This window comes from Nomascus leucogenys, chromosome 8 (assembly GCF_006542625.1).
Source record: "Nomascus leucogenys isolate Asia chromosome 8, Asia_NLE_v1, whole genome shotgun sequence".
Classification (NCBI taxonomy): Eukaryota; Metazoa; Chordata; class Mammalia; order Primates; family Hylobatidae; genus Nomascus; species Nomascus leucogenys.
In genome coordinates this window covers 82,974,970-82,991,041 of record NC_044388.1, presented here as the reverse complement: position 1 = coordinate 82,991,041, position 16,072 = coordinate 82,974,970, and the positions used below count along the sequence as shown (strand labels likewise).

The 16,072-nt window shown below is 40.7% G+C and overlaps 1 protein-coding gene across 1 annotated transcript in view; it reads right to left on the bottom strand.

The window, feature by feature from the left end:
• Positions 1 to 14,300, bottom strand: part of PLAA (phospholipase A2 activating protein) — a 43,538-nt gene extending 29,238 nt beyond the window's left edge. Inside the window, exons 1-2 of the mRNA XM_012509133.2 lie at positions 13,741 to 14,300; positions 1,901 to 2,094 (exon numbers count right to left, since the gene is read on the bottom strand). Of these exons, the coding sequence (XP_012364587.2) occupies positions 1,901 to 2,094; positions 13,741 to 13,889 (343 nt within the window). The 5' untranslated portion in view covers positions 13,890 to 14,300. The remainder of the gene's footprint in view (positions 1 to 1,900; positions 2,095 to 13,740) is intronic.
• Between the last annotated feature and the right edge of the window lie 1,772 nt (positions 14,301 to 16,072).

Here is a 16,072-nt window from a genome sequence, read left to right as displayed (position 1 = left end):
TAAAACCCTGTCTCTACCAAAAATACAAAAATTAGCTGGGTGTGGTGGCGCGCGCCTGTAGTCCCAGATACTTGGGAGGCCGAGGCAGGAGAATTGCTTGAACCCGGGAGGCAGAGGTTGCAGTGAGCCAAGATCACGCCACCACACTCCAGCCTGGTGACAGAGCAAGACTCTGTCTTAAAAAAAAAAAAAAAAAAAACCACAAAAAAGCTGGGTTTGGCGGGGGGCACCTGTAATCCCAGCTACTCTGGAGGCTGAGGCAGGAGAATCGCTTCAACCTGGGAGGCAGAGGCTGTAGTGAGCCAAGAATCACAAGATCACACCACTGCACTCCAGCCTGGTGACAGACCGAGACTCTGTCTCAAAATAAATTAAAATTAAAACTAAAAAATAATTTAAAATAAAGAATTATTTTTGTTGGCCAGGCGCAGTGGCTCACGCCTGTAATCCCAGCAATTTGGGAGGCCAAGGTGGGCAGATCACGAGGTCAGGACATCGAGATCATCCTGGCTAACACAGTGAAACCCTGTCTCTACTAAAAATACAAAAAAATTAGCCGGGCGTGGTGGCAGGCGCCTGTAGTCCCAGCTACTCGGGAGGCTGAGGCAGGAGAATGGCGTGAACCCGGGAGGCGGAGCTTGCAGTGAGCGAAGATCACACCACTGCACTCCAGCCTGGGCGACAGAGCAAGACTCTGTCTCAAAAAAAAAAAAAAAAAAAAAATTTTTTTTGTTTTTAGAGACAGGGTCTCACTCCATCACCCAGGCACAGCTCACTGCAGCCTCCAACTCCTGGGCTAAAGCAATTTTCTCACCTCAACTTCCTGAGTAGCTGGGACTACAAGCATGCCCCACCATGTCCAGCTAATTTTTTAATTTTTTGTAGAGATGGAGTCTTCCTATGTTGCTCAGGCTGGTCTCAAACTCCTTGCCTCTAGCAATCCTTCTGTCTTAGCCTCCCAAAGTGTTGGGATTACACGTATGAGCCATGGTGCCTGGCACATTATACAAATTGTTTAAAGGAATTTAAGTGTTTATGAAAAATGTTCCAAACTATTTCATTTATATTTTTTAAGAAGTACACTTACTGCACCAATTAAGCATGTCATTCTACAATAAAGAACGGTTAAGCCACACAGAAATCCAGAATTATCACAGAATCTGCAATATACACAAATCACAGAAAATAATATTCAAATATATTAAATACTCCTCAATAATACCAGAGCCCTAAACACGTTGCTTCTGGGTCTTTAATTAAATACTTTTAGTTTGCTGAATAAATGCATTCATTGCATAAAATAGTTAAAAAACAAAGTTATGAAGTATATTCAAATTATATAGCCTCTTTTATTACTGAATACTTTGCTTTTTTTTTCTTTTTTTTGAGACAGTCTCCACTCTGTCACCCAGGCTGGAGTGCAGTGGCAGGATCTCGGCTCATTCTAACCTCTGCCTGCCAGTTTCTAGCCATTCTCGTACTTCAGCCTCCTGAGTAGCTGGGATTACTGGTGGGCATCACCACACCTGGATAATGTTTGTATTTTTAGTAGAGACAGGGTTTTGCAATGTTTTTCAGGCTGGTCCGAACTCCTGGCCTCAAGTGATCTGCCTGTCTCACCCTCCCAAAGTGCTGGGATTACAGGTGTGAGCCACCGCTCCCGGCCAATAACTGAACAGATTACTTTTTACATATATAAGCATATCAACCTTTACTGATCACAGTAAATTTGTAACAGAATTTTTACAGAACTAAGGTAGCCCAAAAGGGTTTCCATTACCAAACCACAGCTACAGGTAAAACAAAATATAATAAAAACTTGAGAAAATGGATATGTAAATTTTACTTTCAAAGGGATAAAACTTCAAGTAGAAAAACACCAAAGTATTATTATACTCACCAGTATTTTTATGGCCTTTTAGAATATAAAGTGGCATTGGACTGTCCAGTGAGAAAATGCATATATTGTGGTCATTTCCACCAGTGGCAATTAGGCCATGAGGGTAGATGTCACTTGACGGTATGATGCATACACAAGATACAAAATTGGAATGGCCACTCATACAGTGCATTTCTGTAAAGCCCCCGTTTGGACTGGAAAGACAAGATAATTAATGGATACATATTCATACCCTGACTTAGCCTAGGACATAAACTGTCAAAGCACTCATTTTCATTTAGTGTCCAGACAAACTTTAGAGTATATACTATCTTAAGAATCCATTGTTTTAAATTGAACCTTACATAATTCATATGAACTACCACAGAGAATTACATTAGATTAAGAGAATTTTGTCTAGTGTTTCACTGAGAAGAATACGTTAACACAGAGAACGAGGAAAAAAGAAAGGGCAATAAATAGTCATGACTGGGTTTTTTCTCAATCTCCATCTTCACTTCGACACATTAGTGACTGTTACCCTAAGAAATCCCTGGTTAAACGAAACATACATGCAATTAAGACAATGAAATTTATTATTAAGAAGGCCTAAATATACTGAGGACTTTTTCACATTATGAAGCATTGACTTGGTGCCCAGTAGTACAGTACAGTATGTGTTTCTACATAGCTAGAACAGGGGTGTCAAATCTTTTGGCTTCCCTGGGACACACTGAAGAAGAAGAATTGTCTTGAGCCACACATAAAATATACTAACACTAACGATAACTGATAAGCTAAAACAAACAAAAAAAACCCCCACCTAATACACAAATATATAAATGGCTACAGTATATTATATAATATATAATGTTATATATAATTATATATATCGATGAACACAATACATTAATAATTGCATTGGGATTAAAATGATTACCAATTTGTTATATATTATATCAATCACTTAGCATCACTGCCTTACTTAACAAGTTCAACCAGCAGATTATGATTTACTATGTGGAAAGCAATAAATTAGCTGCTGAAAGGGATAAAAAGAATTATATCCCTAACTCAGCTAAATCAAAGAGTTTGCAGTCTGGTTGAAGAAGACAAGTGCACATGAAGAGGTAAGACTCCCAGATAAAGACTAAACAAACTCATCTATTTTCACTTCCTTCCCAAATCCCACTAAAAACAATAAATACTTATGTTTCTTAATAAAGGCTTAATTAAACCCACAAGGCCAAGGAGAATGAAAAAAAAAATACATGAATACAACTTTGAATATTTAAAGCTTACAGAAAAGCAGTAAGGGCCTTAGAAAACCTGAGTCCTAGCAGGCAGCAGGACAACCGAAGAACCAATTTACCAACAAAGGGCTTAAGAACTAGAGAATATTCTGGGAAGTCAGCAGAGTCGGAAGCACCAGGCATCTGTCTTCCCACCTAGACAACGATGGCACTGGCAGAATCTGTCTGATGTAACTATTATGAAACTTTGCAGTCAGTTGAATGCTTGCAACTTCTAGGGAAAGGCTTGGATTGTAAATTGAGGTTAATTTTGATCAATGCTTGCTCTTGGCACAGTAGCCGTTACCCACACCTCACCCTTCTAGCCCCATGGCAGGCAGTCATGCATCTGTTCCCAGAGAACCTTGCTCACAGTTGTAGGAACTAGGGTTGGCCAAAAGGATCCTGTCCTCCAAATATCAGAGATTTGTTCACTGATCACTGATTGCTGCTTTGATCACAGAGCAACAACAAAGAGGCAGGCAGCCATTGTTGTTGCACCTCACCCCGTTGATGCAGGCTTCTACCTCTTGAGCTAAAGTGACTTCCAAGAGGATTTAAAAGGCTGATGCCCAGCCGGACACAGTGGCTCATGCCTGTAATCCTAGCACTTTGGGAGGCCGAGGTGGGCAGATCACCTGAGGTCAGGAGTTGGAGACCAGCCTGGCCAACACGGTGAAACTCCGTATCTACTAAAAATACAAAAATTAGCTGGGCGTAGTGGCAGATGCCTGTAATCCCAGCTGCTCGGGAGGCTGAGGCAAGAGAATTGCTTGAACCCAGGAGGAGAAGGTTGCAGTGAGCCAAGATTGCGCCATCGCACTCCAGCCTGGGGGACAACAGCAAGACTTTGTTTCAAAAAATTAAAAAAAAAAAGGCTGATGCCCATTCCCCTAACACCTTCATCTTCCTCTTCTGGGAGCAAGATAATAAATACTAAGACATTCAAAAGGAACTACATATATGGAAAAAATTAGAAAGTGAAAGTGCATGCCCAGGGAAAAGCACAGTCTCAGAAAAGACCTGAGAAGACTATAAGTTTATATCTTAGGCTGATATTTGGAACAAAGACACCCTTCAACAACAACAACAAAAAGATAATACACAAAAACATAACGAAAAACAGTAAACCCTGGAAAAGGGGAAGAATATTATTTCTAGAGTTATCATATTACTAGATTAAATGTTCACTTTCAACAACAACAAAAAAATCACAAGGCATACAAATAAACAGAAAAGTATGGCCCATTCAAAGGAAAAATTAAGTCAATAGACACTGTCCCTGAAAAAGACCTGACAGCAGATCTACTAGACAGAGACTTTAAAACAACTGTTTTAAACATGCTCAAAGAACTAAAGGAAGATGGAGAAAGTCAAGAATATTATGCATGAAGAAAACTGAAGTATCAGTAAAGAGGCAGAAAACCTATAAAGAAACCAAAAAGAAATTATGAAGATGAAAGGTATAACTGAAATGAAATTATTCACTAGACGACTTGAAGACAGATTCAAGCAAGAAGAAATAATTAGCAAACTTGAACATAGGACAGTAGAAATTACCAAGTTTGAAGAACACAAAAAAAGACTGAAAAAACAATGAACAGAGCCTAAGGGACTTGTGGAACAACATGAAGTAGGCCAGCATACAGATTGTGGTGGTCCTAGAGAGAGGGGAAAGGGAGCAGAGAGAATATCTGGAGAAATAATGGCTGGAAACATCCCAAATTTGATGAAAGACATGAATATAAACATCCAAAGAAACTCAACAAACTCCAAGAAGATAAACTCAAAGAGACCCACACCAAGTCACATTATACTCAAACTTAAGAAAGACAGATATAAAGAACCTTGAAAGCAGTAAGAAAGAAGTGACTTATCACATACAAGGGATCCTCAATAATATAATTAGTAGATTTCTCATCAAAAACTTTGGAGGTCGAACTGAGTGCAGTAGCACACACCTGTAGTCCCAGCACCTCAGGAGATTGAGATAGGAGAACTGCTTGAGCCCAGGAGTTGGAGGCTGCAGAGTGCTGTGACCACACTCATGAACAGCCATTGCATTCCAGCCTGGCCAACATAGCAAAACCCCATCTTGAAAATTTTTTTTGGAGCATTAGCAAGGTGTGATAGTGCACACCTGTAGTCCCAGCTACTTGGGAGGCTAAGGCAAGAGGATACCTTGAGCCTGGGAGTTTGAGGCTTAAGTGAGCTATGACTGTACCACTGTATCCCCGCCTAGGCCAACAGAGTAAGACACTATTTCTTTAAAAAAAAAAAAAAAAAAAAAAAAAAAAAAAAAAAAAAAGGTGAGGGAGTTTGCTGCCACTAGACCTCCCTGTAAAAAAAGCTTAAAGGAGCCTTCTTGCACAGTGAAATGAAAACACACTAGACAGACTTGAAGCAATATGAAGAAATAAAGATCTCAAAAATGGTAAATACGATAGTGGTTTATAACTCCACCTTTTGATTTCTATGTCATTTAAGGAACATTACATAAAAAAAATTAGCCTAAAAGCTAATGCTATTGTAACTTTGGTTTGTAACTCCAAATTTTTCCAACATAATTTCAGAGATTAATACATTTAAAATAATTATTACTTTACGTTTTTAGGACACAGAGTATATACGGATGTAATTCTCTGACACCAACAACCAAAAGGGGTGAAGATGGAGCTATAAAGAAGAATTTTTGTATGTTATTGAAGTTAAATGTATACATTCAAATTAGAGGGTTACAACTTTAAGATATTAAATATAATCCCCATGGTAAACACACACAAAAATAGAATATGCACTAAGGAAATGGGGAAGGAATTTAAACATAAATAAACTAAGCCGGGCGCCGTGGCTCACACCTGTAATCCCAGCACTTTGGGAGGCCAAGGCGGGCAGATTACGAGGTCAGGAGATCGAGACCATCCTGGCTAACACAGCGAAAGCCCGTCTCTACTAAAAATACAAAAAATCAGCCAGGTGTGGTGGCAGGGGGCCTGTAGTCCCAGCTACTTGGGAGGCTGAGGCAGAAGAATGGCGTGAACCCGGGAGGCGGAGCTTGCAGTGAGCCGAGATTGCGCCACTGCACTCCAGCCTGGGCCACAGACTGAGACTCCGTCTCAAAAAAAGATAAAAATAAAATAAATAAATAAATAAATCAACTAAACACAAAAGAAGACAGTAATGCAGGAGATGAGAGACAAAAAAAAAAAAAAACAAACTTTAAGGAATATAGAAAACACAGCAAAATGGTATCAGTGATTACTTTCAATGTAAATGAATTAAACTCTCCAATCAAAAGACAGAGATTGGCAGAAACCATTTTAAAAAACATAATCCAACTCGGTGCTGTTTATAAGAGACTCACTTTAGATCCAAAGACACAAATATACTGAAAGTGATAGGATGAAACAGGATATTCCATGAAAACGGCAAACAAAAGAAAGCAGGAGTAGCTATATTGACATTAGACAAAATTGACCTTAAAAAAAGAAAACAGAGACAAAGAAAGATATTATATATTAATAAAAAGTTCGGTACAGCAAGAAGATATAACAATTATAAACATTTATGCACATAACATATAAAACAAAAACTGACATAATTGAAGTGATATATAGATAGTTCTACAATAATAGTTGAAGACTTCAATATCTCAATCTCAATAATGGATAGAATAATCAGACAGAAAACATGTAAGGAAAAAGAGGACTTAACAAAATAAATCAACTAGAACTAACAGACATACAGAATATACTATGTGAAAACAAAGACACCTGCTACAGAAAAAAGTATGGCAATTCCTAGAAAAATTAAAAATAAAATTACCATATGACCCAGCAATTCCATTTCTGGATATATTCCCAATGGAAATGAAAGCAGGATCTTAAAGAGATATGTGTACAACCATATTCGTAGTAGCATTATTCACAATAGCTCAAATGTGGCATCAACCTAAGTGTCCATCAATGGATGAATAAACAAAATGTGGTATAAACATGAAATTTTATTCAGTCTTAAAATGGAGGGAAATTCTGACATATGCTACAACATGGAAGACCCTTGAGGACATTATGCTAAATGAAATAAGCCAGTTATAAAAAGACAAATACTGTATGATCCCACTTATATGTGGAACTTAGAGCTGTCAAAATCAGAGAGACATAAAGTAGAATGGTGGTTGCCAGGGTCTGGGGGTGGAGAGAATGAAGAGTTATTGCTTAAACAGGTACAGTTTCAGTATAAAGAGATAAAAAGAGTTAAAAGATGGATGGTGGTGATGGTTACACATTATGAATATACTTAATACCATTGAACTGTACAGTTTAAAATGGTTAAGATGGCAAATTTTATGTTATGTGTATTTTATCACAATAAAAAAATTGGAGGAAAAGAATTAACAGCACTATATACCTCCAGACGTGAGGACAAAGAGGCAGGAACTAAGATAAGAAAGACTAATCGAAAGTCTTCAGAATCTGAAGCATTATGAAAAAGTCTTCAAAGAAGGGTATCTGGTAGTAACCAATTTCAACTTGTTCACTTCATTTTAGTGGGTGTTGTTTTTGTTTTTTAATCCTTTTGAAACCATTTTATCAATAAGCCCAGAGGAAGTCAAAAGCCAGAACATGTTTTAAAATCTGTATTATGTAAACCACTAGATCTACCCACTATGTGTAACCCTTAACACTTCAAAGCATAGATATTTGTGTTCATCTTCCGTAGTGGTCTGTGAAGTTCTTAATGGCAGAATCCCGATTAGGTTCTTTGTGTCTTCCCAAGTCCCTAGCACAATGTTTTAAATGGTTAGCATTAAGTATTTCTTAAATTGATTTTAAAAAATACTTAAGGTATTAAGAAAAAAAAAAGGGGGGGGGGGGCGGTGGTGTGCAGCTAGACAACCCAGCCAGACAACTGTCCTGCTAGCACTCAGCAAAAGTCTGAAGCTTTTTCTTCAAAAAGATGAAAATCTTTGAATGGGGGGACATAACGATAGCTGAGTCTTGGAGTGTGAAGAATGTGTATATTCCTACTGGAGCCCAAGACCAGCAAAACAAAACCCTGGAAACCACACCCTCATCCTCTACGCAGCAGATCAGCCCTACCAGATAACTCAACAGTAAAACTCACAACCAGCAAGCCCCATCCAGGAGCACAGATCTCCCAGGAGCTTCTTAATTCTCTACCCATAACACTGAGCACACAATAAAGATTACCAGACATCTGGGGAAAGCCTCCAGCATGAAACACAGTGATCAAAACAAATAGAGACGAGAAAAAAACCAATATGGAGGAAAACAGACCATTAAGGAGAAAATAACTTAAAACATTTTTTTAAATTGTCATTATCATCCTTAGAGGTATAAGATATTGCAACCATGAAACAAGGACATAATTTCACAAAGTCAAGGCAACCTACTAGAGATTATAGCCAAGAAAAAAAAAAAGAAAGAGAAATTTAGAAAGCAAGTTCAATATCTGAATAAAAACAGTTCCAGAAAAAAGCAGACAGAAAAAATAATGAGAAAGCAGCCAAAGAATTAATTGAAGAACATTTCCCAGACTTTATGGACATGAGTTTTCATATTAAAAGGGTCTGCCAATGGCCTGGAACAATGGATAGAAGTAGACTGCCTTCCAGAAAGAAAAAAAAAATAGTTCAAAAATCGGAATGGCTTCAGACTTCTCAACAGTAACACTACAAGATGAAATACAATGGATTCCATCACAATTCTGAAAGAAAATTATTTTAAAATTAGAATGCTACAACCACTCAAATTATCATTCCAGTAGCAAGGTAAAATAAAATCACTTTCAGACTTGCAAGGTCTTAAAACATTTATTACTGATGCACTACATTTCAGGAAGCTCCTAGAGGTTATGTTCCAATAAGGCAACAAGGAAGAAAACCAACCAAGAGAAAGCTAAAGGATACTGACAATAAAAATCCAACATATGAGGTTCAAAAAAGTTATTCTGGAAACAACAATGAAGGGAAATCCCAGGATTAGCTGTGCATCAGAAGTAGACAGACCAGGTCAGAAAGTTTGCATTGTCAGGAAGAGGAAATTGTAAAATATCCAATGTATCTAAATGCTTTAAGAGGTGATTCGGTAATGAACAAAGAATTTGAAGTTGAATCAGTGATAAATACATAGAAAGCTAAGCAAATGAAAACCAAAAGAAAACAATTATTAGCCACATGAAGATCATAAAATTATTGAGGAAGAGTTATCATAGATTATTCCACAGCTTAAATTGTAAGAGTCAGAGCACAGAGGCCGGGCGTGGTGGCTCACGCCTGTAATCCCAGCACTTTGGGAGGCCAAGGCGGGCGGATCACGAGGTCAGGAGATCCAGATCATCCTGGCTAACACTGTGAAACTCCGTCTCTACTAAAAATACAAAAAATTACCCGGGCGCCGTGGCGGGCGCCTATAGTCCCAGCTACTCGGGAGGCTGAGGCAGAATGGCGTCAACCCGGGAGGCGGAGCTTGCAGTGAGCCGAGATCGCGCCACTGCACTCTGGCCTGGGCGACATAGCGAGACTCCGCCTCAAAAAAAAAAAAAAAAAAAGAGAGCACAGAAAAGATGCATATGTGATGGGGTGAGTGGAAGGCAGAAAGAGAGCTAAATTCTCATATTCTACAGTAGGAACTAATAGATTGCACCTAAAAAAATCTATTAATATAGATTAATATAATCAGATCCTATATCTGAAGATGTGTCTTCAAGTATGGGTCGTTTTTCAAAAGGCAAGGCAATATAAAGGCAAAGCTGCTGAAGTCCTATCTCCCTCATCTCTCCCCACCCAGAAGTCAAGGACAGACTTGGGAAATGTAATTTAGCTTGAAGCTAGCTTATAGAGGCCTGAAGTAGTCTGAAACAATGGCATGTTGCTGGCTCAGTTCAATGCCCAACCAACAGATATGTCTCCATTCTGAAGGTCCAAAGACTTTCTGGGTTTTCAAAGGGCTTTTGTGAAAAACTAGGTACCTGGTTTAGTCTGCTCTAAAACAGAACTATTTCTGCCTCCCTAGAACTAACTTTCCCCATTATTCCCAGTCCATCCCTACATTTACTACCCTGATCTAGAACCTTTCCACATACATGGAAAGCAGTGGTAAATTTCATTTGCATCAGAGGTAGACAGACCAGGTCAGATTCAGTAAGAGGCAATTCGGTAACGAACAAAGAATTTGAAGTTGAATCAGTGGTACTGATTCAAATTTACAGTGGTAAATTTCATTTACCACTTGGCTACATGGGAAAGCAAATTTCACTTACAACTTGGCTCCAAACATTTATAGCATTTCATTAACTTAATATGCTGTTATGAGCTGGGAGTGGTGGCTCACACCTTTAATCCCAACACTTTGGGAGGCTGAAGCAGGAGGACTGCTTAAGCCCAGGAGTTTGAGACCAGCCTGGGCAATCTAGTAAGACCCTCATCTCTACAAAAATAAATAAATAAAAATTAGCTGGGCCTGATGGTTCTCGCCTGTAGACCCAGTTACTTAAGAGGCTGAGGTGGGAGGATTGTTTGAGCCCAGAAGGTCGAGGCTGCAGTGAGGCAGTGATCATGCCATTGCATTCCAGCCTGGGCAACAAAGCGAAACCCTGTGTCAAAAAAACAAAATCACACAAATATTCTATTATGGCCTCAACGTGTCCCTCAAAGTTCATGTGCTGGAAACTTAACCTTCAATGCAACCATGCTGAGAAGTAGGATCAAGAAGGTTCTGCCCCCATGAATGGATTAATGTCATTACTGCGGGACTGGGTTAGAGAGTGGCTTTGTTACAAAAGCAAGTTTGGCCCCTCTATGCCTCTTGCTGTGTACTCTCTTGCCCTTCCACCATGGGATGATACAGCAGCAAAGAGGCCCTCTCAAGATGCCGATACCTTGATCATGGACTTCCCAGCATCCAGAACTATGAAAAATACATTTCTTTTCTTTATAAATTACCCAGTCTGTGGTATTCTGCTACAGCAACACAAAAGAGAAGACATGTATCATGAAATAAAAATTGTTACTATGTCAGACTTGAGGACACTTTTACAACATTAAAGGTATGGTTGAGACACTTTAGTTGGCATCAATAAGAGCTTAATCACCTAATGACTATGAAACACTCTAACCCTGGGGTATCCGATCTTTTGACTTTCCTGGGCCACATTGGAAGAAAAATTGTCTTTGGCCACGCATAAAATACACTAATAATTACAACAGCTGAAGAGCACTTTTAAAAATCACAAAAAAAAGCCTCATAATGTTTTAAGAAAGTTTATGAAATTTGCGTTGGGCTACTCTCAAAGCCACCCATGGGCCACAGGATGGACAAGCTTGCTAACCTAACCAGCAGGATATGAGAGACTAAATAATCTTATCTCGCTGCGCACTAGCACACACTGTGGCAAAATGCAAGTTCTTCATCAGTGTTAGATAAATACATACAGGAATGAACTTTGAAAAACAAAAACAAAAAAATCATGAGTTCGGCCAGGCGTGGTGGCTCACACCTGTAATCCCAACACTGGGAGGCCAAGGCAGGCAGATCACCTGAGGTCGGGAGTTCAAGACCAGCCCGACCAACATGGAGAAACCCCAGCTCTACTAAAAACACAAAATTAGCCGGGCATGGTGGCACATGCCTGTAAGCACAGCTACTTGGGAGGCTGAGACAAGAGAATCGCTTGATCCCTGGAGGCAGAGGTTGCAGTGAGCCAAGATCGAGCCATTGCACTCCAGACTGGGCAACAAGAGCGAAACTCTGTCTCAAAAAAAAAAAAAAAAAAAAAAAAAAAAAATCAATAGTTCAATGAACAACAAAATCACTTTTCAAATAGAGAATCAGTTCAGCCCAAAGTTCTTCAAGTTCCTGGTAAGCACAACCACTCCAGTGATGAAACTCTTGTCAAACTAGTACAGTCCCAAAAGTTTAATGACAGGATTCCACTATTAAAACAGGTATCCTTGATTATACTCCTTACTGCAATGGTTATATTCTACTGGGCTTATGCTTCTACTGGATTCAATTTTAAAGGCAAAAACTTAATAACTGTACTCAAACAAAAAGTTCCATATTAGTATTACTAAGTAGTTTTGGATATTACAGAATTTTAGAGTTAGAAGAGATCTTTAGAGATCATCTCATTCAATTCAATACAGGAATTTGCTCTATACTATCCCTAGTCTAGTGGACCATCTTGTGTTGCTTATACTACTTCAAAAGCCTCCAAGCAAACCCACTTCTACACTTATCCCTTCCCAATCTATTCTCTACCATCAGCTAGCAGAAACTTCTCAACACAGAAATCAGATCAGGTTGCTCCCTGCTTGAAACTATTTGAAAGCTTCCATCTGCAAACTCCATAACCTGGCTCTTGCCAGCCTCAAAACCTGCCCTCACCTCACAGCTAATTCTCTCCTGTTTACTCCTCCGGCTGCCTGGAATGCTCTTCCAATTCAACCCTCCGCATTTGCTCTTCCACGACCAGCTCCATCCATCTCATGCTTCAAATGCCAGCTTTAAACAAACAACTTCTCAGAGAGGCTTCCTTTAATATCTCTCTCCACCTAATTATTAACTGTATGTTTTCTTCATATGCCAGTTTTTAATTATTTATTGCCTTGTTTTTTAATCTATCTTCCCCATCAGACTGTAAGAAAGCTCCAGAAACACTGGCAACTTGTCTGTCTATTCCTCTCCAATATCCCAAACAAAGAGGAGGCACTCAATAGTTACAACTGAATTTATGGATGGTGACTCAAATTCTGAAATCTCTAGCAGTGGGAAACCTACTAAATAACAAAATAACTAACCTCAATTTTTCTTTCTCTGAACTGCAATCTGTCTTCTACGTCTTAAATATCCTGTTACAACCAGCCAAATCAGGGCTGAACCCGTGAACTCGATCAGGACTGATTCCTAACCTTTTTTTTCTTTTTTTTTTTGGTTCGTGAACCCTTCTGATAAATCCTTTGAAGGCAATGGATGCTCCTTCTCCTCAAGAAACAGCACATGCACAGAAACAAAACATCCGAGAGGTTTCACTCCCTCAAGACCAGCACAGACCACAGACTAAAATTCTAACCTGGACGAGAAGAGGATTCAGCAATGCAATTTTTGAGAACTAAAGTCTTCAAAAATTCAATTTTAGAGAATACTACAGAGCATCTTCTTCGAAAAAAAAAAAAAGGACATTTCAGATGCCTTCAAACTACCTCACTTCGGAGGGTGCAACTGGAATCAGTAAATTTTCAAGTCTAAAGGAAACTTGGGAGATCATCGTCCAAAAACTGAAGGCCCAAAAGGTAGGAGACTTGTCTGTGGTCAAGTTAGCACAACAAGGCAGGTCTTTGGTCGCCCAACCCGGTGCTCTTTCCACTTAAATCTCGATGGTTTCTTAAACAGAGTTCCAGTAGTCTGAGAATTGGAAGGGAGCGGAGAGCAGAGGGAAGGCTGGAGGGAGACAGAGACGGCAGGACTTACGGGGAAGGGTCACTCTCTTTCCACTCTCCGGGAAGCGTGCAACACAGCCAGGGGCAACCCGACTCCCAGCGCTCACCTGTCTGGGGCCCAGAGGCGGGTAGTGCGGTCTCGGGACACGGACACAAAGGCTCCCGGCGGATAGGGGCAGCATACCAGGCCCCGTACGTCCAGCTCGTGGCCCCGGAGCGAGCAGCTCAGCCGGTACCTGGTGGCGCCGCTCGTCATGGCCAGTGTCTGTCGGGCGCCCGGTGCCCGGGCACTGTGCGAGAGCAGTCCGCAGGGGCGATTCGGAGAGCGCCGGGCCGCGGCCGGAGAAGGGCCTACAGGTAAGAGGCGGCCGGAGACCGGAAGAGCCCGAGAGCCGGTACGGAAGGGCGGCTGGGAAGGGGCGCGCCGAGCGGCCCGAGTGACACAGCAAGCCTGACAGGCACACCGGAATTCATCATCGGCCTCAGTCCTCCATGACGCAGAGTGTGTGCGTCCCGGCCGCCGACGCCGATGCGGAGCTGAGCTCTCTTTCCTCCCGGGCTCGGGACTCCCTGCCGAGGAAGAGAGAAGGAAGCCCGCCCTCCCACCAGGACGCCTGACCCGGGGGTCCTTCCCAAACCCCGGTCTCTTCCGACTCCGGGCCCAACAGTTTGTCGTAAATCGGGACGCGGGCCGGGACTACAATTCCCATAATGCCGCGCCAGTTGGCGTGGACAGCCGGCGCGCCGAATCCGGATATTTTAAACCTGAGTCCTCCGCGCTGGGCATGGCGGAATGGCTGAGTGATACTGTTTGGCGTCTATTGTTAGGTCATCCTCACTGCTTTTCCCTGAGAATCTCGAGGTTTTTGCAAGTTAACCTTGGTTTTCAATTAAAACGAGAAAGCTTGAGGCCAAATTGGGAACTATTAATCATTGAACTATTCCTCCGTTTCAAGTTATCCGAATCTCCTACTCTCTATTGTCAAATTTAGCAAATAAATACGGTGGTCCAAGTCAGTTTTTTAAAGGTATAACTACTTTTCTCTGGCGGCTTGTTAAAATGTAGATTCTGATTCAATAGGTCTAGGTTAGAGCTGAGATACGTATTTTTAACAACCCCCCCGCCCACCCACCCGTGGTGCTACTTGCTAGTCATTATCAGACCTTATCGAGAGCCAGGGTAAACATGACCTGTCTCCTTACTTTGTTTCCCTCCCATCCGCTATTCTCTCGCATCCAACTACACTTTTCCACAAACCTTTCTAAATTGCTAAGCCCAATTCACCCTTTTCTGACTTCTCCCTTCCTAAAACTCCTACTCTAGGTTTGGAATCACTTTTCCCCTGGTTTGGGAGCTCATTCTTGAAATGCTGACTTTTGATACTTCTTTGCTATCATATCCCCTCCCTGGGTGGATTATTTACTACTTTGCTTATTTCTAGAGCTGTATTCCCATATTGTCTTCTCCAAACTCTAGATCTGTATTTCTAGCTATCTGTTGGAAATCTCTACCAATTAGTCGTACTTAAATTATTTCAGTATTTCTCTAGCCTTTCTACCCGTTCTCTCCAGCCAAGCCTATACATTAAAATATAATTATCGTTCTGAAATATACACTTAATTGTTTTTTCTCTGCTTGACAACCTCTGATGGCTTTCCATTCTTTTTTTTTTTTTTTTTTTTTTTTTTGAGACGGAGTGTCGCTCTGCTGCCAGGCTGAGTGCAGTGGCGCGATCTCGGCTCACTGCAACCTCCTCCTCCCGGGTTCAAGCGATTCCTGCCTCAGCTTCCCGAGTAGCTGGGACTACAGGAGCGCGCCGCCATGCCCAGCTAAATTTTGTGTTTTTAGTAGAAACGGAATTTCACCGTGTTGGCCAGGATAATCTCAATCTCTTGACCTCGTAATCTGCCCGCCTCTGCCTTCCAAAGTGCTGGATTATAAGCGTGAGCCACCACGCCCGGCCGCCTTTCCATTCTTATAGTACAGCATTACATAGGGCCTTTCACACAATCTCCCTAATCTGTTTTACTAGATTCATCTCCCTCTGTTATCTCTCTAGCCATTTCGAATTTGTCACCATTCCCTGAACACATGATGCTGTGTGCTGTCCATGTCTCTATGCTCTTTGTACATGCATTTTTTTTTTAAACTTAGAATTCCACTTTCTCCATCTATCATAGTTCAACACCAGTTTATCTTCTGGTTTCTTCTAGTTCCTCTGGGGAACTAATGCAATTTTATTTGTTGTCAATATAGTATTTACTGCATTCTAATATATTCTTTTATGTCTGTCTTTTCTACCGGACTACATTTTATTATTATCAAGACCTTTATTTTACATGAATGTTAACCATCTAGTTTACTGCCTCCTATATAATAGGAAATGTTTTTCAACTTTGTATAGTATTCAGTTTACCAATTTTCACAGTCTCTCATTT